The 25,083-nt window shown below is 36.3% G+C and overlaps 2 protein-coding genes across 7 annotated transcripts; one reads left to right on the top strand and one right to left on the bottom strand.

Moving 5' to 3' along the window:
* Positions 1–7,528: 7,528 nt before the first annotated feature.
* LOC137749544 (calcium-transporting ATPase 9, plasma membrane-type) lies at positions 7,529–17,507 on the top strand. 6 transcript variants are annotated; one of them, XM_088689181.1, is made up of 34 exons: positions 7,529–7,664; positions 7,961–8,283; positions 8,930–9,046; positions 9,128–9,167; positions 9,627–9,742; positions 9,827–9,958; positions 10,061–10,150; positions 10,314–10,383; positions 10,491–10,561; positions 10,640–10,723; positions 10,804–10,881; positions 10,960–11,031; positions 11,214–11,297; positions 11,388–11,470; positions 11,559–11,667; positions 11,744–11,799; positions 11,917–11,959; positions 12,158–12,241; positions 12,404–12,541; positions 12,676–12,738; positions 12,828–12,926; positions 13,556–13,666; positions 14,162–14,329; positions 14,489–14,548; positions 14,701–14,865; positions 15,009–15,125; positions 15,306–15,404; positions 15,493–15,630; positions 15,849–15,949; positions 16,066–16,111; positions 16,226–16,360; positions 16,474–16,581; positions 16,659–16,750; positions 16,924–17,507. In XM_088689181.1, exons 2-34 carry the CDS (start codon positions 8,065–8,067, stop codon positions 17,033–17,035), a joined length of 3,300 nt encoding a protein of 1,099 aa, XP_088545307.1. In that variant the 5' UTR covers positions 7,529–7,664; positions 7,961–8,064; the 3' UTR covers positions 17,036–17,507. The 6 variants fall into 6 exon arrangements, with proteins under 6 accessions (XP_088545307.1, XP_088545305.1, XP_068345751.2 ...); XM_088689179.1 differs by having other exon boundaries at positions 12,673–12,738; XM_068489650.2 differs by having other exon boundaries at positions 7,542–7,664; positions 7,958–8,283.
* Positions 17,508–17,660: 153 nt separating this feature from the next.
* On the bottom strand, positions 17,661–24,220 carry LOC137709079 (protein ASYMMETRIC LEAVES 2-like). Its single transcript, XM_088688477.1, has 2 exons — positions 24,185–24,220; positions 17,661–17,969 (listed from the first exon to the last, which is right to left on the bottom strand). The coding sequence occupies exons 1-2, from the start codon at positions 24,218–24,220 to the stop codon at positions 17,661–17,663; spliced, it is 345 nt and encodes a 114-aa protein (XP_088544603.1).
* Positions 24,221–25,083: the final 863 nt, after the last annotated feature.

The raw sequence follows: 25,083 nt of genomic DNA, 5'->3' as shown, positions 1-25,083 counted from the left end.
GTGGATAAAATTTCAAATCAAATGATGTGTTACCAATAAGAATGAGCACGGTTACCAATAATTAAATAATAATCCAACTATTAGCTTTCATATTATTTAGTTTACCAAATTTTATTTATAAATTTAATCTCTGTAGCATTACTCATTACCTTACAGGTGTGTTTGTTTCACCGGATTAGGGGGGACTGGACTAGATTAAACTAATTGCTAGTCCAGTCTCATGTTTGGTTTGCACAAGGATTATGTTTAATGGGATTAGACCGGACACACTCTAACTAGGTCCTTCGTTAAAAGGGCTTAGCGAGACCCCCCAATCAGCAGGGGACTGCTAAGACCGTTTGTGTCCCTTCCTCCTCGCGTCTTCGTCCAGCTGTCCTTCTCGTGTCTTTGTCCTGGTTTGCTTGACCGAACTCGTCGGACCAGCCCACCAACGGCGACGATTGTCGACGAGATGTACAAATTCTCGGCTTCGCGCTTCTTTGGGTTTAGTCTGACCTACATAAAAGATGAGAACGACAACGATAGGCGCAAGGCTGAGTTTGAGCTCTCCACCGCCAGCGGCACAACCATTCACGTCAAATGGAGGAGGGGATGGGGGTGGGTCATTGGAGAAGAGAGGTTTAGAGGGGGAGACGATGGTGGGGTCGAAGGAACGGGGACTCAATGGTTGATTGAGATCCGCAATTGAAAATGTAGGCTCGCGGCATGAGGTTTGATTCGCAGATGGAAACCTTAATGACGCAAATGAAGGCCTGATCTACTTACCCTTCGTGGGAAATATATTGCCAATGTGTGGCTTTTGAGAAATCGAGGCTATAAATCTTTGGTTTTAATTGAGAACATGAATTTTTGGGATAGATTATGAGTTAATTTGCCAATTCTTCCTCTGGGTAATATGCAATTTAGAATTTGATTGTAGATTGGTTGAAATTGAAGTTGGTTGAAATTGATCGAAATTTTGGTAGAATTTGGGAACTGGAAATTTTAGTTGAAATTGAAGTTGGTAGAATTTGGGAACCGGAAATTTTGGTTGAAACTTTGATGTTGGTTGAAATTGAAGTTGAAGCAAATAACATGGATATTTTTTTACATATCACCGGTTGTTTTTTCCTTTTATTTTTATTTTTATTATTCTACTTCTTAGTCAGATATTATACCAAACGCTTCACTAAATCAATCCAGTTTAATCTAGTCTAAGCTAGTCCAGCTTAATCCCTGAAACTAGTTCAATCCAAAATAGTTCGGTGTAATAAAAGCAACCCACATGTCTTAACTATTAATTTTTTCGGACTATTCAGTGGAATACCATAAAAAATTATTAAAAAAGAATTATCATGGTCAGTATGTCGTTTGACGTATGCAAAGCAAAAGACCAAGACTTTGTTATTTAATTAAGGATGTAGATATCACATCCCTTAATTAATTCTTTTTTTGGAAAAAAACCAGGACTTTATTATTTAATTAATTCTTTTTTGGGAAAAACCAGGACTTTGTTATTTAATTAATTCTTTTTTGGGAAAAACCAGGACTTTGTTATTTAATTAATTCTTTTTTTGGAAAAAACCAGGACTTTGTTATTTAATTAATTCTTTTTTTGGAAAAAACCAGGACTTTGTTATTTAATTAATTCTTTTTTGGGAAAAAACCAGGACTTTGTTATTTAATTAATTCTTTTTTTGGAAAAAACCAGGACTTTGTTATTTAATTAATTCTTTTTGGAAAAAGAAGGGGACCAAGACTAATCGACATTGACACTTGGTTTGGGGCTTTTTTCTTGCAGAACACAAGCAAGTGGATTCTATCTTGATTCGCTTTACGGGGATTGCAAAGATTTGTAAATTGTGTTACATTTTCCAATGAATTTTGATCAATTATCTTTTACGTTTAATTTTAAATAAAAAATATTTAAAATATTTTTTAATTATACAATATGTGATAAAGAGATACAATTTACATATTTTCACAAGTAGTTGCATCGCATTTATTCAAAAGATTTTGCATGCTATCCAAAGATTTTACCAGTCTACAAAATCTCTTTCTGAAAAGTTAAAAAGACTATAATTTCTCTTTCTGCTATGTCTATATAATTGGGCACTGGCTAACCGCTCGATATTCAAGTATTGCCCTATATATCTTAACTTATATTAGCTCAGTTTTTTCTTCTTCTTAAGAATCTTAACCCTCGTACACTATCTTAATAGCTACGTGTACCACTGTCTTCCACCCACTCAGCAAACATTCATATTTTGATGGGATAATATTTAGGTTACCGGTAATGCTAGGCAGATTAAAGGTTTAGACTAAATTTTGTGAAATAAATGATATAGAAGTTAACGATTGAATTATTACTTAAGTGTTGATTAACGTGCTTATTTCTTGTTGGTAATACATCATTTAGTTTGAAAATTTAGTTTACCTAACACCCCATAGGTTACATGTAGTTACTAATGAGTACATTATATACTCACTGTTTAATTTGGCCTAATCGAAAAATACCACGTGTTTCTTGTTTTTTGTTTTTTTTTTTTTTGAATATATAAGATATTATCTGCACTAAGGGGTGAAGGAATGGGTTAAGCTTCACATTAGGCTAGCCATAATAATTTGGTTCGAATTCGTTTTTGGCAATAATTAAATAAAACCTCTCATTTACAAGTTAAGAAGAATATCATTAAAGAATAATACTAAGTTATCACTTGTTCCTTGTTTTGTAAAGCCGAAGAAAAATCTTTCTCAAAAAAAAAAAAAAAAAAAAAAAAGCCCTAGAAAAATTAATTAACATGTATTTTTTTTATTAAATTATAAAATATATATTAAAATATTATTGGACCAAAATCAAAAGGTGAGTATATAAGGCACATACTCAAGTACCTAAATATCCATTTTGTTCATCTCACAACTTACAAGAGAGATTTTTTATTATATTCGAAACACGGCTCGGTATACCGGGCCACCGGGCTATGTTTCAATAACATAGAAAATTATCTTCTTATTTGCTATTGTCACTCTTTACAAATAAATAAAAGAGCTATTGTTAAAATGAATCTACTTAATCGTGAATCCCTTTGGAAAAAGATTCGTCTGTGTCCCATACAAAAAATGAAAAGAAAGAAAAAGACTTGTTGAGACAACTACTGGCATGTGGATCACATGAATTCCATCAAACTTTCATTAAATTGAAATCGTCACAAAACTTAATAAATAATACTAGCATTTTCTCTTTGGGATAAGCTCATTCATTCATTAACAAATAACGTATTTTATCGTAAAATTTTTATAATCGGAATCCTTCGATCTCTTAATTTTTATTTTAAGATTATTCTTAAAAAAAATCATCCAAAAGTATCAAATAACTGGATAGTTTATCATTAATATGTTACTTGGTACCTACGTACCGTTGATATATTTGAATACCTAAACGATCACTGTTTCAAATGATTTTGTGAAGAAATATTTTTCAAATAAAGATTAAGACATTGAACAGTTCTGATTACAACATTTTTACGATAAAGATATGTTATTTGTAAGTAGGAGAATGAGTTCACTCCTCCAAAGAAAGAATGCAAGTATTAATCAAACTGAATTCCTCACATTTTCTAAAATGTGTTTTAAAAAACCATGAGTATAGTAATAAATAATCAAATTTAATAAATTAAAAATTAAAAGACTCTTGACATGTTCTCCTCACTCTCCTGTCCAATTTTCATGCAAGAACTTAAGAGCAACTCCACCCCAATTTGTTAAGCTGGCCTAAAGTCCAAAAAAGAGGCCGGCACCCCCCAAAATCACTCCAACCGAGCCTCATAGGCTAGCACCTAGCCTCAGCCAACTTCTAGGCCAGCCCAAAACATGATGAGCAAAGGCCTGACCTATGTGACGTCACATTGGCGTCAACATGACGTCGCATATGCCCACTGATTTTTTTGCCTCAGGCGCGTGGGATACACGCGCAAGTGGGCGCGAGTTGGCGACATGAAAAGCTCTTGGACCGAGGAGAAGCCACATGGCTCGTTTTGGACTGTTGGATTTCCAACGGTCGAAAAAATTTGAAATTCAAACCGAACAACTAGTGACGTGGTGCGTTATGGGCCGTTTGATCCCAAGATCAACGGTCCACGATTTTCGCCCAAAAAACGAAAAAAAAAATACAAAATGGTCAGAATTATGACCATTTGTCACATGTCCACATTTGGGTTGTTGGATTTGAATCTTTTTCAAATTCAACAGTTCAGATTAATTAACTTATTAAAAATTAATAAAAAAATATTAAAAATTGTTTAAAATACAGTAAAATGTTTTTTTCCTATAAATACCTAACTATCATCTTCCACCTTACACCACATTTCAATATTTTCAACACTTTCGGAAAATAACACGTAACGTGACAAGATTGGTTAAAAATCCTATCCAAAATTATAACTAATTTTTTTAATTATTTTATAAAAAAAAGTAATAATATTTTAAATGAATTGGGTGCCAACGCATTTTTTAGAGGTGGAGATGCATTTGTGCCAGCGCATTTTTTAAGAGTGGAGTTGCACTTGACCAATTACTATTCATTGAAGTCAATCCCTATTTATTTCAGTGTATTAAATAGATTAGATGCCAACACATTTTTAGAAGTGGAGTTGCTCTAAAATAACTTGTTTGTCATCGCATCATGCGGCTTTAATGTAGAAATATATAATATATTGGACTTAAGATTATGAGACATCTCAGTCAATGTCTTTTTCTTTTCGGTGAGTCTCATTCAATGTCTTTTTCTTTTCGGTGAATCTCAGTCAATGTTTTGCCGATCTGTTTTGCATATTGGAAAATCTTGTACCCATATCACGATCTGTTTTGCATATTGGAAAATCTTGTACCCATATCACGATCTGTTTTGCATATTGGAAAATCTTGTACCCATATCACTATCTATAAAAAAGAACGGTTGCAACACGTACTTTTGGTTGGTGCGATTGGACCGATTGCAAGACATACTACTATATATAAAAAAGAACGGTTGCTCCACATACTTTTCGTCGGTGCGATTGGACCGATTGCAAGACATACTTTTTGGGCTGTATTTAGCTGGAAAATATTTTCCACATTCAATCAAGGGGCTAATTATAAGCGACAAAAATAAATGGAAGTGTGCACAAATTTTTCATTCAAAATAACAATAAAGTATTCTGCTAATTTTACCTTTTTTTTTTATACAAAAATATTGAGTAGGCGATTTAGTTAAGCCATAAAATAAATAAATATTAATTTGATATCAAATATGAAGGTTGAACTTAAAACTTATCGCTCGTAGAAAAAAAAAAATTATCACTACATGTAGTACTAGTGGCCAGAAGCTTTGTATTATTTGTTCTTTTTCTCACACGGTTTTCTTTAATGGCACGTTTACGTAAGCGTAATTAGAATAAGAAAAGGGAATTGAATTTCGATTACGGAATATTCCGGTGTTTACGAAATATTAAGGAATAAAAAAAGTGGTGGAACCCACACGAAACAAGGAATCCAATTCCTGAAATTAGAGGAACGAGATTCCCTGGTTTTGTGAGGTATTTGAATTCCCTGAGGGTAAGGGAATCGGGAATGCATCTTTTATTCCTATTATGCCCTCACTTGTTTCTTATTATCCCAACATTGCCCTTCATTTGACACTTATTATGTCATTTTTAATAAATAAAAAAAACCTATTTATATATTTTTATATAGATAATTTTATTATATAAATTTAATTTAATTAATTAGTATGAAAATAATTTATTTATATAAGGGCAATTTAGTCATCAACTTAGTTTTCATTTCCATTGAAGTGAATTAGTAAACAACTTATATGGACTCAACATCATTCTTGCCATCTTTTAATAAATAAATAAAACCTATTTATATATGCTTATATAGATGAATTTTATTATATAAATTTAATTTAATTAACTAGTATGAAAATAATTTATTTATGTAAGGGCAATATAGTAATCAATTTGGTTTTCATTCCGATTGAAGTGAATTGGTAAACGACTTATATGGACTCAACATCATTCCTACTCCGATTCCAAACAGTTTTAGTAAACAACTTCAACATGAATCTGATTCTGATTCCATCTCATTTCAATTCCTCCTCAATCCAATTCCCCCTCAATCTAATTCCTCTCAATTTGATTACGAGCTTCTCATTTTACCTTCTTGGCCATCCTTCTTGTCTTGAAATGTTGCTTGATGAGTAGAACTGCCTGCTTTCTAAATGAGAAATTATATTAACGACTTAATTATCATTGTCAAAATGAAGAGTTTAAGTGACATAGAAATAGATATTTAGATCATTGCACAATACAAAATTATCAGAAAAGAGAGTTGAGAATGTTCAAATGTAAAAGTTGTTGCCATGGACGATAAAATTAATATATCATAAACCTAGCTATAATACACATTGATGAATAAACACAAACATCATTGTTAAATAAATCAATAAAAAATTCCCATGGTCTTCAAGACGGCTATACTATCGTGGACTCTAACTATTTAGGCCTAATCTTGAGAAGATCTTCCCTGCAGCTCCGGTGGTGAAGAACAGCAAGTGGGTCTCTTCTCAAGTTGGCTACCGTAATCTAAACTGTGATTGCATGTAATTTTCGTGCAGCAAGCAGCAAGTGATGGTTTAAGGGCAGCACAATCGAAATGGTGGCGCTTCTTGCCCGTGGAGGCTCGATGACATTGTCAATAAATCCAGAGGACGCCTTGCCAGTTTCAATACGAGGAGCTTAAACGTGTTTTTGGAGAAGTAAACTTTGTCCGGAATGCTCTTGTTAAGTTTGGTAAGTGATAAGTTAGCTTGGTGTGGGATAGTAGCTAGCGGCCATATTTGCCCTAGGGGATTCTCTGTAATTTATTTATTTATTTTTTTTCTTTTTGAATACATAGATGTTTTTACATTAAAAGGAATGGAAGTTCGGCTAAGCCATACAATGGGTAGCTTAATTTGGTATTAAATTCACCATCTATGAGATTCGAACTTAAGACCTCTTACTTCTAAGTGAAGATAAATACTATCAAACCGTAATACTGAGTGATCTGTAATTTATTTATCTAAACTAATATTAATGAAACGCTTTTTATTAATCAAGAGAAGGTGAAAAGACATTTTTTTTATTTATCACAATAAAAAAGTTAAAGACAATAACATAATTTTATAAAACAAAATTTTGTAAATCTCACCTACAAATAATTTTATCACCTTTAATTTATTAAAAAAAAAAAAAAAAACCTCTCACACTCTCTCCCTACTCCCACATCCTCTCACTCTCTTCATTTGTCCTTCAATTTTAAAAATTTCACACACGTGTGGCATATGCTAGTTTTTTTTTTTTAATTTTTTATAGAAAGGTCATTATTAAATAAATAAATAAATATAAACAATGACGTCGTTGTGATCGTCACCAACCATTGCGTAGTGGATTTTGAAAAAGCGCACTGTTAAATGCTTCTTTGCTAAAAACACTTAAAATGGTTTTTGAAAAATTAACTTATACTTTTATTAAAGTTTGGCTCTAAAACATTTTATTTAAATGTGCTTTCGGTGTTTGAAAGCCAAAACAAACGAATGAGAAGGCTCTCCTTCTCTGGCTCTCATTACCCTTCAACCTGCAATGCGGCGTACGCGTCGTGTACAGGTAAGATCTCGTTTCCGATTTATCCTCCTAAATTCGCGGTCAAATTTATATAGCTTTTTGCCCCGAAAAAAAAAAAAAAACCCGATTTTTAGTAAATAAAACCCACGAAAACAGAAACAGTAGCGTCGCCGCTGAAAACGAAAAAAAAAAACAGAACATTAATTCTTCTGCTGTACGGTTGTTGTTGCCGTGTTGCAAACCGGCTTTGGTTTCTGTGTTCTTTTTATATGGGAGTTTTGCTTCCTTTTTTTTTCTCTTTTTTAACATTTTGTTTGGTGTGGTTTTTGGCAAAGGAGGTGGGTGGGCCCCAGCACAAGTTTGAAACGCTCCGGGGCCGTGCCAAAACGGAGGAGAGAGAGAGAGATCGAACTCTTTGTTCGTAGCGTACGACGATTGACAGATGGCCGCGTCACGTGGTTCGTCGTCTTCCACGAACGGGTTGTTGCCGACATCGTTGTCGGAGCGGAACCACCACGACATGGAGGCCGGGGGAGGGGGAGGAGGGGAAAGGGTGGGACTGGAGACCGAGTTCGACGACGACGACGCTGCCGCGCCGACCGATCCCTTCGACATTGCCCACACCAAGAACGCGCCTCCCGCGACGCTCAGGAGATGGAGGGTACGTATTATACATTTCAACCACATTGCACTGCTTGCACTGCAAATAGCAAAGTCGCTTTTGTGTATTCAGCAACATAAATTTTTTGTATAATATTGCAATGTGATGCTTGCTAGCATTGTTTTTGGTTGATTGAAAGTGGACACGAATCGGCATTGTCCATTTCGTATTGGATTTTGGATTGGAATCGAATCGAGTCAAATTTTTCAATGCCAGAAAATAATGCCAAATGCCATTGGTGTAATGTAATGGGGCACATTACACAAGCGTTCATACAAAAAAAAATATATGTTAACAATGTACAAACCCCTTCGGGTTAGCCCAAGTGGTACTATAGCTTCAGGCTCGATTCCCTCCAATGTAACCGATAAAAATTTAGGAAAATGGCTTGAAAATTTTGAGTTTTAATGATAAGGACAAAATAAAGGGTAAAGTGAATAATACCAGGATTGACTTTTTAGTGTAAAAATGTGATTTTTCGTTAAAGTAAACAGTACCGTGGGCTTTTCGTTAAAATTCCCTAAAATTTTACAAGGTGTCCGGTGTCAAAATGGGACGCATCTTTTTTGTTTTTTTTTTTTTTGGTGGATAATCTTATTGTGATTATTTTACCAATTGCGCTTGCTTATGATCACTTTCTTGGCAGCAAGCGGCACTAGTGTTAAATGCTTCCAGGCGGTTCAGGTACACTATGGACTTGAAAGCGGAAGAAGAAAAAGAAAATAGCAGGCGGATGATTAGATCCCATGCACAAGTCATAAGAGTAATGTTTCAAACAATAATCAACTTTTCAGTAATTGGAACTATTTTTATCCGTTCGACTGATGATTACTTGTCATATTAGGCAGCATTGCTTTTCAGATTGGCAGGAGAACGGGAACTTGGTAAATGTTCACTCTAGCTTCCAGTTGTTTATATTTACAATGCTATTTTATGAAGCTTACGTGTTTCATCCACGTATTATTGGTTTGCTTAGCATTCTTCTTAAGTTTTCTTCAAAATTTTCATGTCATTTAGCAATTTTCACCATTTCCATAATGTCTTTCGTTGCAGCATTAGTCTTAATTTGTTGTCAAAGTTGAAATGGTTTTGCACAATTTAGTTTGTCAATATTTGTTGTGTTAGACTTCATAGACATTATTGGGCTTATTTCATTGAAACTGAAGCTTTTGCATTTTATGGTCACTTAAGTACTCAAACTCACGTTGTATCTGTAACTTGTGTTATATTGTTGGACAGTTCAGAAGTTCTTTAAACATAATTCTAGCTGTATTTTCATTCTTCTCCAGAAGATTCCATTTTAGTTTTATTTTCATGATTTGCTTTTGTCCCGGATGATATAGGGATTGGCACAACAGTTGCGCCCCCAACTCCCAGTGGTGATTATGGAATTGCACTAGATGAACTTGTTACATTGACCAGGGAGAACAACGTTACCGCTTTACAGCAATATGGAGGGGTAAGGCAACTGAAAATGTGTTTCTCCTTGTTTTTGTAATGTTTTGTGTGCTCTACATACATAAGCCAATCATCATTTCATTAGGTTAAAGGCATATCAGCGTTGCTAAAATCGAATGCGGAGAAGGGAATTGATGGGGTTGAAACAGATGTAGTAAAACGAAAGGAAGTGTTTGGATCAAATACATATCCTCGGAAAAAAGGGCGGAGTTTCTTGGTATATTATCTAATTATAAGGTGTTACTTTTTTGTTATTTTCTGGTTTTAGTTAGGAACATGTTGCAATAACTGAAATTCATTCCTATGATTTGTCCTGCAGAGGTTCCTTTGGGAAGCTTGGCAAGACTTAACTCTTATAATCTTGATCATAGCTGCAGTGGTGTCATTGGGACTCGGAATAAAAACTGAGGTATTCTTGATCATTTGCATCCTCTATTCTCGCATTTATCTATAACCAAATGGTCCCTGTTTGTCTAATTATCTGGGCGTGGTTTTGGATTTCTATTCTTTTTGTTTCTTGGTTTTTTTTTAAAACAGTTTCGTCTACCTTTTTAATTTTGATATCCTCATAGGGTCTGGAGGAAGGATGGTATGATGGAGGAAGCATTTTCTTTGCTGTGTTTCTTGTTATAATTGTTACAGGTATTGGAATTGATATTGTAGTTGTGATTTGATCTTGTTTCAATTAGACTCATCTTGTAAGCATGAGACTAATTTTCCCCTCGTCCCATTTTTTGTTTGTTTGCCAGCTGTTAGTGATTATCGGCAATCTCTTCAGTTCCAAAATCTTAACTCGGAAAAGCAAAATATACAACTGGAGGTGCGCACTCTTACATGTTTGGAATGTTACCATTCATTCTCTGGATGCTAAATTGACTATATATGAAAATTTCTACAGGTACTGAGAGGCGGTAGATCAGTAAAGATCTCAATATTTGATATTGTGGTTGGTGATGTTGTACCACTCAGAATAGGTGATCAAGTGAGTGTACTTAATGTTTTATTTGTTTTACTGGATATTAATTTGATAGTGCGTAACCAAATTATTTTGTTCGTACTTAGGTGCCTGCTGATGGAATCTTAATCACTGGTCATTCACTTGCTATCGATGAATCTAGCATGACTGGTGAAAGCAAGATTGTGAGTGCTTATACAGTACCATACAGTAATTTAATTATCACTATTACCAATACAATTTTTAAGCGCCATCTCTTTCAGGTTCACAAGGATCAGAAAGCACCTTTCTTAATGTCAGGTTGTAAAGTGGCTGATGGAGTGGGTACTATGCTGGTAAATAATTTTAATTAATTTATTGTACTTCACTTTTCATAACTTGACTGAAACAATCATACGTTTCGCATCTCTGTATTTTGATGCTGGAATTTTCCCTATAATCCCATGTTTCTAGTCTCCTTTTTTCGAAACGCAAGATGTGCACCACCTGGTTGCTTCACCTTTTTGGCTATCTGTAGGTAACTGGTGTTGGGATCAATACTGAATGGGGATTGTTGATGGCAAGCATCTCAGAGGATACTGGTGAAGAAACTCCTTTACAGGTTTTTTTCATTTTTCCACAAGTATGGTTGTTTAATCTATAGAAAATCCATTATTTACAGCTCAGAGATATCTTTGGTGCTCTGTGATAGGTGCGTTTGAATGGAGTTGCAACTTTTATAGGCATAGTTGGGCTTTCAGTAGCTGTTTTGGTGCTTGCCATCCTTTGGGGCAGGTAACATTGTGATCATTGAATAATTAAAATTTTATATTACATGAGTTGTTTATCATCTTATTAGCCTTGCTTTTATTTAAAATTTTAGATACTTTACTGGAAATACAAGAGATCTAGATGGAAAAGTCCAGTTTATAGCTGGTCAGACTAGAATTGGCAAAGCTTTTGATGGAGCAGTAAAAATTTTCACGATTGCTGTAAGTGAAGCTTCCGGATCAATTGGGTTTAAGGTTATATGTAGGCCTTTCTTTGACAAACTATAGAACCGTGCAGGTAACCATTGTGGTTGTTGCAGTCCCTGAGGGGCTACCTTTGGCCGTTACCTTGACGTAAGTAGCATCCACCACTTTTGCTTCAGATTGCAGTTACAGGAATCTAAGTTTAATGTACTAATATAGTTCTCATTTGTGTAATCAACTTTGCGTCTGTCTTCAATTCTGTGACAGGCTAGCATACTCAATGAAGAAAATGATGGCAGATAAGGCATTGGTAAGTGTCCTTGGTCTTTTTAATTGAAAGTTTTTCGGTTTCTTAAATGTAAAAAAGTATTTTTCTTGTCTTTTCGGCCTTTGGCTTTCACTGGTCGACCATCATTCTGTTTTCATTTTTGTGATATTTTCGTTTCTAATAGGAAATGTGTTTGTAAAAATCTCGTGAAACTAGTTTATAACAGTAAAATATGTGCAGGTGCGTAGACTGTCAGCCTGTGAAACTATGGGGTCAGCAACAACGATTTGCAGTGATAAAACTGGGACATTGACTTTAAATCAGGTGTGTTCTATGATCAAAAGTTCAAAACTGAATATTGTTTTTCATCAATTTATAAACGCACGGTACTGGGTAGCATGTGAAACTTGAGTATCATGTAGTTGTTTCGATCTGAAAAATGTATTGGTAAAATAGAAATAGTGACAAAAATATATGATATGGCAGATGACTGTGGTTGAGGCATATGTTGGGAGAAAGAAGATAAATCCACCAGATGATTCCTCACAGCTGCATCCACTGGTTTCCACTCTGTTAAGTGAGGGCGTTGCGCAGAATACCACTGGCAATGTATTTGAGCCGACGGTAATATTTCTCTTCAGTTGTCACAGCATTATCAAGGGGGGCATGACATTGTTTCCCTTAGCTGTTGAGCTTTGATGGTATTCTCAAATTCTAAATGTTAATATTTAAACACAAAAATTCACTTTATTTAGCAGGGTGGTGAAGTAGAGATTTCTGGATCTCCTACGGAAAAGGCTATACTTTCTTGGGCATTCAAGGTTTGTTTTAAGTTTGCTTTAGTGTATTCTGGTACTCTTGTTTCTCCAATATTTGAAGATTTTCTTAGTTGTCAAATTCTGCATCGCAGTTGGGGATGAAGTTTGGTGTTATCAGATCGGAGTCTACAGTCCTTCATGTCTTCCCTTTTAACTCAGAGAAAAAGCGAGGTGGTGTTGCAGTAAAGCAGGTAATTGATTAATTAAAGGTGTAAATTTTCAATTTCAGAATCAATTAAGACCCGGTGGGATTTGCATAGTGAGATGTCTTTTAGTTCATTTGGAAAGCCTCGCGTGGTGCGTAACATTATTGATGACTGTGTCTTGTTCACCTAACATAATCAAGTTGTTCCGGGGACAAAATCACTGTAAAGAACTTCTCAACCCAACTTAGTGAACCATTCTTATTTCCGAAACTAGTTAAAGTGACTCCAAAGTTATGCCATATCGTTGAATATATACTCCATTAACTTATCATTTCTCTCTCGATGGTATATCATCTCGTCAAATACATGCTTAATCAACTTATCATGTGGAATAAGACCAAAAACGTATAGTTCCTGTCAATTATACTGCATTGTGGATACCTTACATAACCTTAACCCTCTGCATTTTTCATCTGGAAAATATCACTTTATGCATGTTTTGACTGCAATGTTAATATACTTACTTAGTGATAAATACATGATAATACCTCCAAAGATAAAAACACACAAGCAATGTAGCTACCTTAAACCTTTTCTGTGCACAGCTTCTCTCTCGTTTGCCTGATTAAGCCCATGCTAATGTTATTTCTTCACTTTCTTTCTTTTCGTGACAGGCTGACTCTAAAGTTCATATACATTGGAAAGGAGCAGCGGAGATACTTTTAGCCTCGTGCACAGAGTACCTTGACTCAGATGGTTGCTCGCATAATATTAAAGATGACAAGGTGGGAACACGAGCCATAAAGACATAATCAGAAAGTCTTAGCATAAAGTAAAAAACACATACTCTGAACGGTTTTTGAGAAATTAAAATCTAGGAACAAATGGAATTTCTCATTGATTTAAATGACCATACTCCAGGAAGTTATGGATGAAGAATCTATTATGACATTTATATATATAAGTGCTATATTTGACACTTCTACTCTTGGTAATGATGAGAATTAATAGGCGCAAAACTCTTAGGGTCCATTTGGATGGAAGATCCAAATTTGAATGTAAATTGCTTAGTTGATAAATATTGCTCTTATGTTCAGAAAATCCACATGTTACCTCCTTGGATGTAAAAATGAACACCCATATGATTTTCGTTCAATCCAAATGGGCCCTTACTATCATTTGATAATTAGGTTTCTATTAGAAAGATGAGAAATATTCTTTAATCTCTTGAAATTGTCCTGTGAAATTTGTGTATGATGTCTTGTTATATCCCTCTGCAGGAATTTTTCGTGACAGCTATTAATGACATGGCAGAGAGCAGTTTGCGGTGTGTTGCCATTGCATATAGACCATATGGATTGGACAAAATTCCTACCGATGAAGAGCAATTAAGTCAATGGGCATTACCAGAAGATAACCTTGTCCTGCTTGCTATTGTTGGTATAAAGGTACGCATATCCACAAAGTAAATTCTCAACTATTGCAGTTATTTATAGCATCTCTTTTTGATAGCCTAGGGCATAGACAGCACCATATTCTTAGGCCTTGCTTTTAATATAAAGTATTATCAAACTTCACTTTGAGCTAATATGTATGTCGGTGAGTAGGATCCTTGTCGTCCTGGTGTCAGAGATGCAGTGAAACAATGCACAGAAGCTGGTGTCAAGGTAACTTTTCTCATTGGTTCTTTAACATCTTGATTTATGTTACACTTCTGCAAACATAATGATGTATACTTATTTACATTATAAAATATTTTATATTGTGGTTCTCGCGTCTGGAAAATGACCATATGAATTGCATTTTTGTGAACCTATAGGTACGCATGGTCACTGGAGACAATCTTCAAACAGCCAAAGCCATCGCGTTAGAGTGTGGAATACTACTTTCACTTGAAGATGCTACTGAACCTACTATCATTGAAGGAAAAGTTTTCCGTGAATTGTCTGAAAGGGAAAGGGAACAACTTGCCAAGAAAATAACAGTACGGTTCCTACATTATGGCAATTCTTATAATTTGTATTAGCTTTTGATCTGTCTGTTACCCTCGCAAATTCTGTTATTTCTAGATTGCATATCTCTGATTGTACCTAACGGTAATGAACTTTTTGTCATGTTATTGCTTAGGTAATGGGCAGATCTTCTCCCAATGACAAGTTGTTGCTCGTGCAAGCATTGCGTAAGGGGGGTGAAGTTGTTGCAGTAACAGGGGATGGCACTAATGATGCTCCGGCACTTCATGAGGTTTGTCGCCTTTGTGAATTTAATATGTTCACGTGGTTGGCATTTCATGCCATTTTAGATTTAAACATCCTGATAACCCGTCTTTCTAGCAAAATTCTCCCCTTGATAACATCCCTTCTCCTAGTGTCATGCTTTTTTCCTAGTTATAGCTGATCAGATCTTTACCATTTTGTATTTTAGGCAGATATTGGTCTTTCTATGGGCATTCAAGGAACTGAAGTTGCTAAGGAAAGTTCGGATATTGTTATCTTGGATGATAATTTTGCGTCTGTTGTAAAGGTGAGAAAGTATACTTAATGTAAAACAATAATAGGGTTGGAGTCGTGATTTTGTCTCTTCTGAGTGTTTCTCTTTGTACGTTATGTAGGTTGTTCGCTGGGGACGTTCTGTGTATGCAAATATTCAGAAATTTATCCAATTCCAACTTACTGTTAATGTTGCTGCTCTTGTAATTAATGTTGTGGCCGCAATCTCTTCTGGTCGTGTTCCTTTAAATGCAGTACAGGTATCTCTCTCTCTCTCTCTCTTCCCCCCACTCCCATATATATATATATATATAGAGCACAGCATGTTTTGTCATGGCTTGGGGTTACACTGCATATTTTGCACAATCTGGAATATGAAGCCAGAACAAAGATGAGTGAAAGAATCCTCTGCAGTTTAGGCTCATTACTTTTCTCTGTCATCTTTCTTCTAATAATTTATTTCATGTTCTTTGTCCAGCTTCTCTGGGTTAACTTGATCATGGATACTCTAGGAGCACTTGCGTTGGCTACCGAACCACCTACAGACAACCTTATGCATAGAACACCAGTTGGCCGAAGGTGTGAAATCGTGTGATTAGCTAGCAATGATATACTTTGATACTTTTCAAGGTCAAATTCTTGTTGTATGCTAGATTTCGATGAAGTGAAGTAATAATCTGATATTTGTTTCTCAGGGCACCTCTTATAACGAACATCATGTGGAGGAACCTACTCATTCAGGTATCTCCTCTCTTTCAATTATCATTGGCTCTGTTACTAACATCGCAGTTGAAGAAGCATAAATTAACATTGTATCACTCTGTTGTCTAATTTCATCATTTTTACTTGGCACAGGCAATGTATCAAGTTACCGTCCTCCTTGTCCTCAACTTTTTGGGAAATAGCATTCTTGGTCTGCAGCAGGATGTCCCAAAGCATGCCGTTGGTGTGAAGAATACTGTCATATTCAATGCATTCGTCTTTTGTCAAGTAAGTATAGGACTTGAAAATAGCTAAGTGAATTACGATTAGGAGTTGCGTTTCAATTGTTTAGTTAAGCTGGTTTAGTAATTTGTTCCAACGCTTATGTTTACTTCTTACAGATTTTCAACGAGTTCAATGCTCGAAAGCCTGAAGAAATAAATGTCTTCACTGGAGTGACCAAAAACTACCTCTTCATGGGAATAATAGGAATTACATTTGTACTTCAGGTGAGAGGCTTCTGCGTTTATATTTTTGGTTTCGGGTTCTTACCATATATAATTACTGAGTATAACTCTATTTTCAGATAATCATCGTCATGTTCCTCGGAAAATTTACAAAAACGGTTAGACTATCATGGCAGCAATGGCTCATATGCTTGGGAATTGCCGTTGTCAGGTACGTTAACTTGATGATGCCTTACGTTTTTTTCTAACTGGATGAAGTTTGGCTGAAGTTTAAGAACCACAAGTGGATGTAACGAAATCGGTTTCATAAAATATGCGAGTCATTCTGTTTTGCAATTTATATTTGCCTAATCGCGGTACTTAACTGACTTTATGTTCCGACAGTTGGCCTCTTGCTATTATTGGAAAACTAATTCCGGTCCCAAGGACTCCGTTCTCCCAGTACTTCAGTCGGCCTATTCAGCGGTGCAGAAATTCTCGTAATCGTAATACCTAATGCTCATCTCCCTATCAAACCATCAGTCTCCATATCTTCGAAACTTGCAAGGATCACGCTAGGCATCCGAGTTTCTTCTTACTACGAGAAATAAATGAGGAAAATCAATGGTTATTGTTCTCAAAACTCAACTCATTTGATCTTTCAAACTAGGAGGATTGGCATTTGGCACTCCATGGAAATGCCCTTCCGGGCTTTTCCCCCTCGTTTCTAAGGGCACGCGAGAATAGAGATCCCTCATTTTTTTTTTGCCTGAAAGTCTTCAATCCGGCGTATGGGGATGGTTATAGTATGGCATGCCCTTGCACTATTTTCTATGGCTTTTCTAAGAGTTGGGTCGGCACAGATTTGTATATCCAATTAGCAAATTTGCCATGTAATTTTTTAGCCAAGTGTACATAGAACGCTGCTCTCAACAATTTTCAAATTTTCTTGAGCAATTTTATCAATCAAAAGAAGAATTTAAATTAAACCATTGGACCTAACAAATTAAGCTCATATATTTGTGCAAAGATGGTATTCTATGCTATTCTAATCTTTGGGCAGAGGAATTAGAACTTAAATGCAAGGGGTCGGCACATTGCTCTAGCTAACTGGCATAGCTCGCGTCTGAACTTGCACATCTCTACGGGTGAAGGTAACAGTCATTTGCGAAAGCTTGCATGTCCGAGCTGAGCCCCGAAGGTTCACTGATCTGCTGGTCTTGGTGGTAACTGACACCAAGAACAGCATTTTGCTGCTGCTGCAGTTGGTGTTGTGCAATGTTGGATGCTATTTGACCGTTGGTCTTGAGTAACTCAGATTGAGCCTCCAATATATGGTGTTGCAGCTGAGAAATGATTCTAACACATCCGTAAATCGGGTCTTCAACACGTAACGACGCCCCGTAGAACATGGAGTCTGCTGCTGCTTCTCTTAAATGGACTGGAAGTTGCTGCATTTACGATACAATTAGACGATTAATTAAGATTAGTAACACATTCTATACTCGTATATCTGAAAAATAAGAAACAAGGTTTTCAATTATTTCTCATATTTTCGACTAAAATTTGGGGCAATGGCGTAGCTAGAATTTTAGCCTATGAGTGGAGCAAACGATCAATGTCATTTGAGTTTGGTTTCGTGTCATCTTCATCATCCTCTCCTTAAACCTAAACTCCAAGCCTCCCTGATTTTCTTCCTCTCTCCCTCCAGTGCTCCCCAGATGAACTCCTCAAAGCTCACAAGCAACAGATTGCCTAAACTTCATAGGAGCCACCAACCTCAAATCAAACCCGATGAAAAAAATTAAAGTAAAAAACGTCGAATTGGGCATGAGCCTACGAAAAACCTTGAAAAATCATAAACATTACATTAAACTTTTTTGCGTGAAAAAAATGTCCAAATGTGCCTGAAACCATCCTGGTCCCTTCATGGCGCAGCCTTTGAATTGGGATTAAGGTAAACACATAGACATTACTTGTATACATGTTCATAAAGGTCCCAAGTTCGAATTTCTCTCTCCTTCCACTCATTGAAAAAAAAAAAAGACGGTTGTATACAACTGGTATTCTGAACAATTTGTAGTGCTTCCAAATTGTGTTTGGATTAATTTACCAAAAAAATTTGTGTTTGGATTTAGTTTCATTTTACACAAATGATTAATAATAGTTGAGACAACCAACTAAAGATTAAACAAATGCACTCGATGTGAGTGTAGCGACATTGGCTAGAAAAAATATGTGCAAATTAGAGTATCGCTCGTATAAAAAATGCTACTTAATCAACGGCAACCATTATCTTATTTAATTGGTTATTACCTCAGCATTTTGGTAATGTTGCTAGCACCAAAGATCCTATGGACGCAAGAAAATCTCTCAGGATTGGAGGAGGGAAAATAGGGTGCCAAAACACAATCTTGAGGGCATCTTCTTCGCAAAAATCTGCAAGCTGCACATCTCGTTGGATTAGACATCCTTAGATTCCACAAAGCGATTGTTTAGAATCTAAACAAAAGATTTTGCTTCTCAAAATTTCGATGAAATCGAAATTTTCTGAGGGATTTTGTAATATTTGTCAAAGATTTTGTTTACAATATATATATATTAGGTGTTCATAGATCCGTTTGAATATTTTCAATTCAATCACGAATGTTTAGGGTGGTAAATTTGTCTAATGTTGGAAACAATATAACGGCTACTTTCTTTTGTCAAAGTTTCAAAAATTTGAGGAAAGATTTGATTGAAGGCAATGGAAGACATAAATTACTTAAATTAATTTTGAAGATTTTCCATATGAATTGTTAGGGTGTTACGGTGTTTATCTAATTTACGATTTTTTTTTCCCAAAAGTTTAGGGTTTATTTTTTTTATTTTTTTATTTTTTGAGTAACCTTTCTCGCTCGACAACTTATTTCTATTAGATTCAGGCTATTGTGCTTTTCTGTAGAAGCGATATTGGAGAAGGAGAATCAACACAATATCTTGAATCTAAGGATATATGGTCTTAACTACTAGAACTACAAACTCACTCTGTATCTGATTAACTTCTCACTGGATTTTTAGCAAATGATGATGTGTGCCAAATGTCCAGACCAAGGAGAGAAACTTGAGCATGACAGCATGACCAGCTAAATAGTTAGGCATAACAGACTTTACTGAAATAATCTCTCAATGTACAAAGTCTCACCATTTATGAGAGTGGCGTAACCGCCCTACCAAATTTTCCTTGATTATTCTAGCTTATAAACCCACTCTGTATCTGATTAATTTCTCATTGGGTTTTTAGCAAATGATGATGCGTGCCCAATGTCCATACCAAAGAGAGAAACTTGAGTATGACAGCATGACCAACTAAATAGTTAGGCAGAACAGACTTTACTGAAATAATCTCTCCAATGTACAAAATCTCACCATTTATGAGAGTGGCCTAACCGCCCTACCAAATTTTCCTTGATTATTCCGGCTTAATCATAGTTTGAGCAACCAAAGTTTCCTTGATTATTCCGGCTTATTCATAGTTTGAGCAAGTAAATAATTTAATAACAAAACAAAATTCCAATCATCCTAGATGAATAATTCTTGTGCTAAACTATTTCGGTGAATTTGTAATGAAAAATCATGCATGACCAATTAATTGGCCTCAAGATATATATTTACACTAACGGGGTGGGGGAGTGAGCTAAACTAAGGGGGTGGGGGAGTGAGTTAAGTCTCACAATGGTCTAGCAATAATGTGGTTCAAATTCCCCTTTGGCGAGAATCGAACCTAAGACCTCTCACTTACAAGTGAAGAGAAATACTATTTGACCGTAGTACTAAGTGACAATTAGCCTCAATATTTAAACTGTACCAAGATCGTCTATTTCGATTCAACTTAATGCTTTATAGTGAACACGCTCAAGAGGCACGGTTGGAGTACAAATGAAATGTTCCAATGTTGATAATTGTGGAAACTATTTCGATTTTTATGTTTACTTTTTTGAATCTGGTACATGTTGAAAATGTGCCCCTAAAGCCAATCATGAGATGATACATTACGAACATTTCACATATTAAACTAATCTAGTTTAATTTAAGGGCAAAAATTATTATTTAAAGTTGTCTCATTAATTGTTATACACTTAAATGATAAGTCCAAAGAATATAAAATTAAGAGAATGTGATATAAAGAAGTTAGATTCATGAGACCTTTTTCTTTCATATACATATTGTAAACGTTCATGTTCATAGGATTGCTAATTAGACATCAAATAGATTAGTATATATTATGTCTTCTCTTTCAGGAGAGTAACTGGTCTTGACTCATTGGTGTGAATGACACCAAGACAAGTATGTAGGTGCTTAAAAAAGAGTGAGTAAACTGAACGTGATCAACAAGAAGGTCTCATACTTATGTCACATGAGAACTCATAGTTAGGATACTGCAAAGTAATCATTTGACCTGAGACATCGTAATTGTCTTGTGGTTAGGTCCTTCGTCTTTGACTATGTTAAAGGCATTCCCTTTGAGGATGTCTACGATATCGTTGGGGCGAAGCTACTTTGTCATGTGGGCATATGAATGTACAACAACGAATATCTAACCTTTAAACTGTTGAGAGGAAATACTCTATGATATGATTAAGAATCTCTGGTCAGAGTATGAGTGGGATTTAGGAAGTCATTCCAAAGCATGTTCAAGGTAATCATATATACAAGAGAATCACATTGGAGGGTAAACATGAATTAACTATCAACCAAACAATGTGATGAAGAGTATTGGCTTAGAGAAAGTCCGTATTGCGTTGTAATCCCAAACTGAATAGGTTCTCCAACCTCTTCTGATTAGCTTGGGTAGCCATGACTTATTGCTAGGTGTCACTTATGGTTTGTAGAAGCCTTGTAGATGAATAATCACTAAAAGAGGAATTGAAAATTCTGATCCGATCCAATTCAATTTTGAAATTTTAAATTGGAATTCAGAAACATTGTTTCCAATCCAATCCACCCGAAATTACCTCGATCTTAACCTCTCATCCAAAATGCTTGCATTTATCTTGTTCACATAATGAGCACAAAAGTTATGAATAAGTTCCAATAAATCAAACCATAGATGCAAAATATGGTGCTTGCATAAACTAAACTCATAAGGGACACAACATGTAGGATCATCAAAATTAGCCAATGTATAATTTTTTTTTTTTTTTTTTTTTTTATCAAGAAGAGAACTTCCATTATATTAAAAACTAGTACAAGGCTAAAAAAGAGTCAGGTAAACAGCACTAGATAAAGTAAAATTAGGTCCAATCAAAATGAGAGCCGTAACCTAAGATACAACGGAAGATCCACATAAGCTTAGGCCCGAAGGTTGAAAAAACAAACAAAAAAAACCCTAATCTCAAGCAACATAAACTAGATCACCACCACCGCCATATCCTCGGAGGAAACCAACCTCCGAACAGAGAAAGTAGTTTTGAATATTGGAAAATCTCCTGCATGTTTTTATTCACAACTAAAAAATTAAGATTTAATTAAATATTCTATTTAATTCTCATCCGTTCTTTCTTTTAAAATAATGTGCAGGAGATTGGGGTAAGAAGAAGCCTGTTGGCGCCAAAAATCTCAGTGCTTTGGATTCATGATGGGGATAGAAACACGACCTTCTTCCATTGTTGGGCCAACTACAGCTGAGCTAAAAATCACATCAACCAACTCAAAAGTGACAATGGAGTATGAGTTTATGGCGACAGGAACATTGAAAGAACGTTCTTAATTACTTTGAGAATTTATTCTCTTCTGATGGACCGATCAACTGCGACCCAATTCTCGATATCCTTGAGCCTAGGGTCATGGCTTAAATGAATCAATCCCTTGATCGAAACTTTTTGTGAAAAGGAAGTGAAGATTGCACTGTTCCAAACGGACCCTTCTACAACACCAAACTCGGACGAGATGACCACTTTCTTCTACCAAAAATTTTGGCATGTGGTGGGAAATGACGTCTCAAATGTTGTTTTAGGATTCCTTTCTCGGGCAAGTTGTTAAAATAGATTAATTTTACTCCGGTCTCACTTATACCTACGAAAAGAACCCTGAAGACATGACACACTTGAGGTCTATCAGCCTCTGCAATGTCCAGTTCAACATTGCCTCCAAAGTCTTGGCTAATAGGCTCAAGGTCATGCTACCTAACATTATCTCCTCTTACCAGAACGCCTTCATCCTCGGACGAAATATCTCTGACAATATAATTTTGGCTGTCGAGGTTTCCAACCATATCTTCAAACGACGGTGAGCCAACAACGTCCTTATGTCTTTAAAATTGGATATATACAAGGCCTATGACAGGATTGACTAGGGTTACCTTCGGGGAATTCTTATGAAACTCGATTTTTCTCATAGATGGGTGAAGCTAATGATGGTTTGTGTCTCATCCGCGTTATATTCATTCATTATTAATGGCTGCCAGATGGCTTATCTCCATCCATCTAGGGGTCTTCACCAAGGTGATCATCTCTCCCCTTACCTATTTCTTCTATGTGAGGAGGGCCTATCTACCCAAATTGCAAAACTTGAAGCTGATGGTTTAATCAAGGGCATGCCTATTTGCTCTGGAGCTTCACCTCTCAGTCACCTCCTATTTGCTAATAATAGCTTGTTCTTTTGTCGGGCCAATGCATATGAGTGTATCCATGTTATGAACGCCCTCCGTGCTTATGAAGTAGCATCTAGGAAGAAAATAAACTTAAGCAAGAGTAAGGTGTGCTTCAGTAGGAATGTTAAACCTCATATGAATAATTGGTTGAATCTAATCTTAGGTGTTCGATGTGTCTCCCGACATGAGAAATATTTGGGCATGCCCACCCTTGTGGGCTGAAAGCGCATCAACTGCTTTAGGTACATTAAGGAATAGTTATGGAAACGGCTTCAAAACTGGAAGGGGAAACTCCTTAGTGCAGCGAGGAAAGTAATCTTGGTAAAAACGGTGGCCCAAGCTATCCCTGTTTTTACCATGTGCTGCTACCTAGTGTCCAACTACTTATGTGAGGATTTAAAAAAACTCATTGTGTCATACTGGTCGAATGGGGATGAAGGGGAACGTAAGATACACTAGTGCTCTTGGAATCAACTGTGCATGCTAAAGAATGAGGGTGGGCTTGGGTTTCGCAACCTTTACGCTTTCAATTTAGGAATGCTTACCAAACAAGGGTGGAGGATTCTTTCCCACTTAACTTCACTGGTGGCCCCAAGTGTTGAAGGCTAAGTATTTTCCCAACACATATTTCCTCTAAGCCGGGGTTAGTAGTGATGCTTCCTTTTACTGGAAAAACATCTGTACTAGTTAGACTATCCTTTCTCGGGGTTGTCGCTGGTAGGTTAGGGAGGGAAGCTCAATCCATATTTAGGAAGATTGATAGATCCTTTTACAATCAACCTTCCGGCCTTTTTCCCCCATGCCTTCAGATTGCAGTTTTTCAAGGGTATGTGATCTAATTGATCCTGATATGAAGGGTTGGAGAACTGAGATACTCAATTCTTTATTTTCTTCAAAGGAAGTCAATTTCATTCGCTTAATCCCGATCAACATTTGATCCCCTCCGGACACACTTGTTTGGCATCATGAGATGAACGACATGTTCTAGGTTCGGAGTGTTTACTACCTAGCAAGGGTGGTTATTGTTCAGCTCACCAGTTCATTGTCGAGATCTTTGTCCCCATCTGCCATGGTCTGGGACAAGCTCTGGAAATCTCATGTTCTACTGAAGGTAAAGGTGTGTGTATGACAACTGTGCAATAACTTCGTCCCAACCCATGCAAATCTCACCCGACGCCATATAACCTTTGACCCCTCATATGTAATGTGTAATGGCCGCGAGGAATCGGTTATCCACCTATCACGCTTCTGCTCTTTCACTAAATGTGTATGGCTTGCATCGAATTTGGGTGTTCCATTATGAGACCTCAACTTCCTTCCTTTTATGGATTGGATTATTGACATGGCTAATCAACTCTCCTCCAGGAACTGCAAATTGGCTCTCAAAATTCTTTGGACAATTTGGGGTGCTCGAAATCAAAATTTTTGGTCAGACACTTGGGACAATCCCGTTATGGTTGTGACCCAATGTATCACTTGGTGGCAGGAATTTGTGCGTACTAGGGCACCACAGTACAAATGCATTCCTTAGTCATTTCCCTCTCCCATGTGGGTTGCCCCCACCTGGTTTCTTTAAGATGAATATTGAAAGGGCTTGGAAGGAGTCTGCAGGGCTTGGAAAGAGTCTGTGAACCTTGGGGACTTTGGTCTTGTTGTCAAAGACTCTGTTGGTTCTTTTATGGCTACAAAAGCTGGGAATTTCAGAGATACTTTCTCCCCTCATTCATGCGAAAGTATTGGCATTTCGTTTGACTTTGGTTTGGGTGTGTTCTAGGGGCTTTCACAAGATGATTTTTGAGTCTGATTCGCTTCAGATCATTCAAAACTTTGAAGGATTCCTCACGTAATCTTTCCCTACTTGGACAGGTTATTGAGGATATCAAAGCTTGGATTTCCACGATCACTGAAGTTTCTTCTTCCCATTCATGCCGCCA

Source organism: Pyrus communis, chromosome 17 (genome assembly GCF_041283825.1).
Source record: "Pyrus communis isolate YQ-2024b chromosome 17, ASM4128382v1, whole genome shotgun sequence".
NCBI lineage: Eukaryota > Viridiplantae > Streptophyta > Magnoliopsida > Rosales > Rosaceae > Pyrus > Pyrus communis.
The sequence above is the reverse complement of the archived record's forward strand: the minus strand, read 5'-3'. Positions and strand labels throughout refer to the sequence as shown.

What these genes read in the sequence shown, in the direction of transcription:
- LOC137749544 (XM_088689179.1), top strand. Translation starts at nt 8,065, where the DNA reads ATGGCCGCGTCACGTGGTTCGTCGTCTTCCACGAACGGGTTGTTGCCG. An exon ending in GGCAGGAGAACGGGAACTTG is followed by an intron (nt 9,168 to 9,626) that starts GTAAATGTTCAC and finishes CGGATGATATAG; the next exon opens with GGATTGGCACAACAGTTGCG. An exon ending in ATGCATTCGTCTTTTGTCAA is followed by an intron (nt 16,361 to 16,473) that starts GTAAGTATAGGA and finishes TACTTCTTACAG; the next exon opens with ATTTTCAACGAGTTCAATGC.
- LOC137709079 (XM_088688477.1), bottom strand. Translation starts at nt 24,220, where the DNA reads ATGGCAGATGGGGACAAAGATCTCGACAATGAACTG. An exon ending in AAGATCTCGACAATGAACTG is followed by an intron (nt 17,970 to 24,184) that starts GTGAGCTGAACA and finishes TCGTAAATGCAG; the next exon opens with CAACTTCCAGTCCATTTAAG.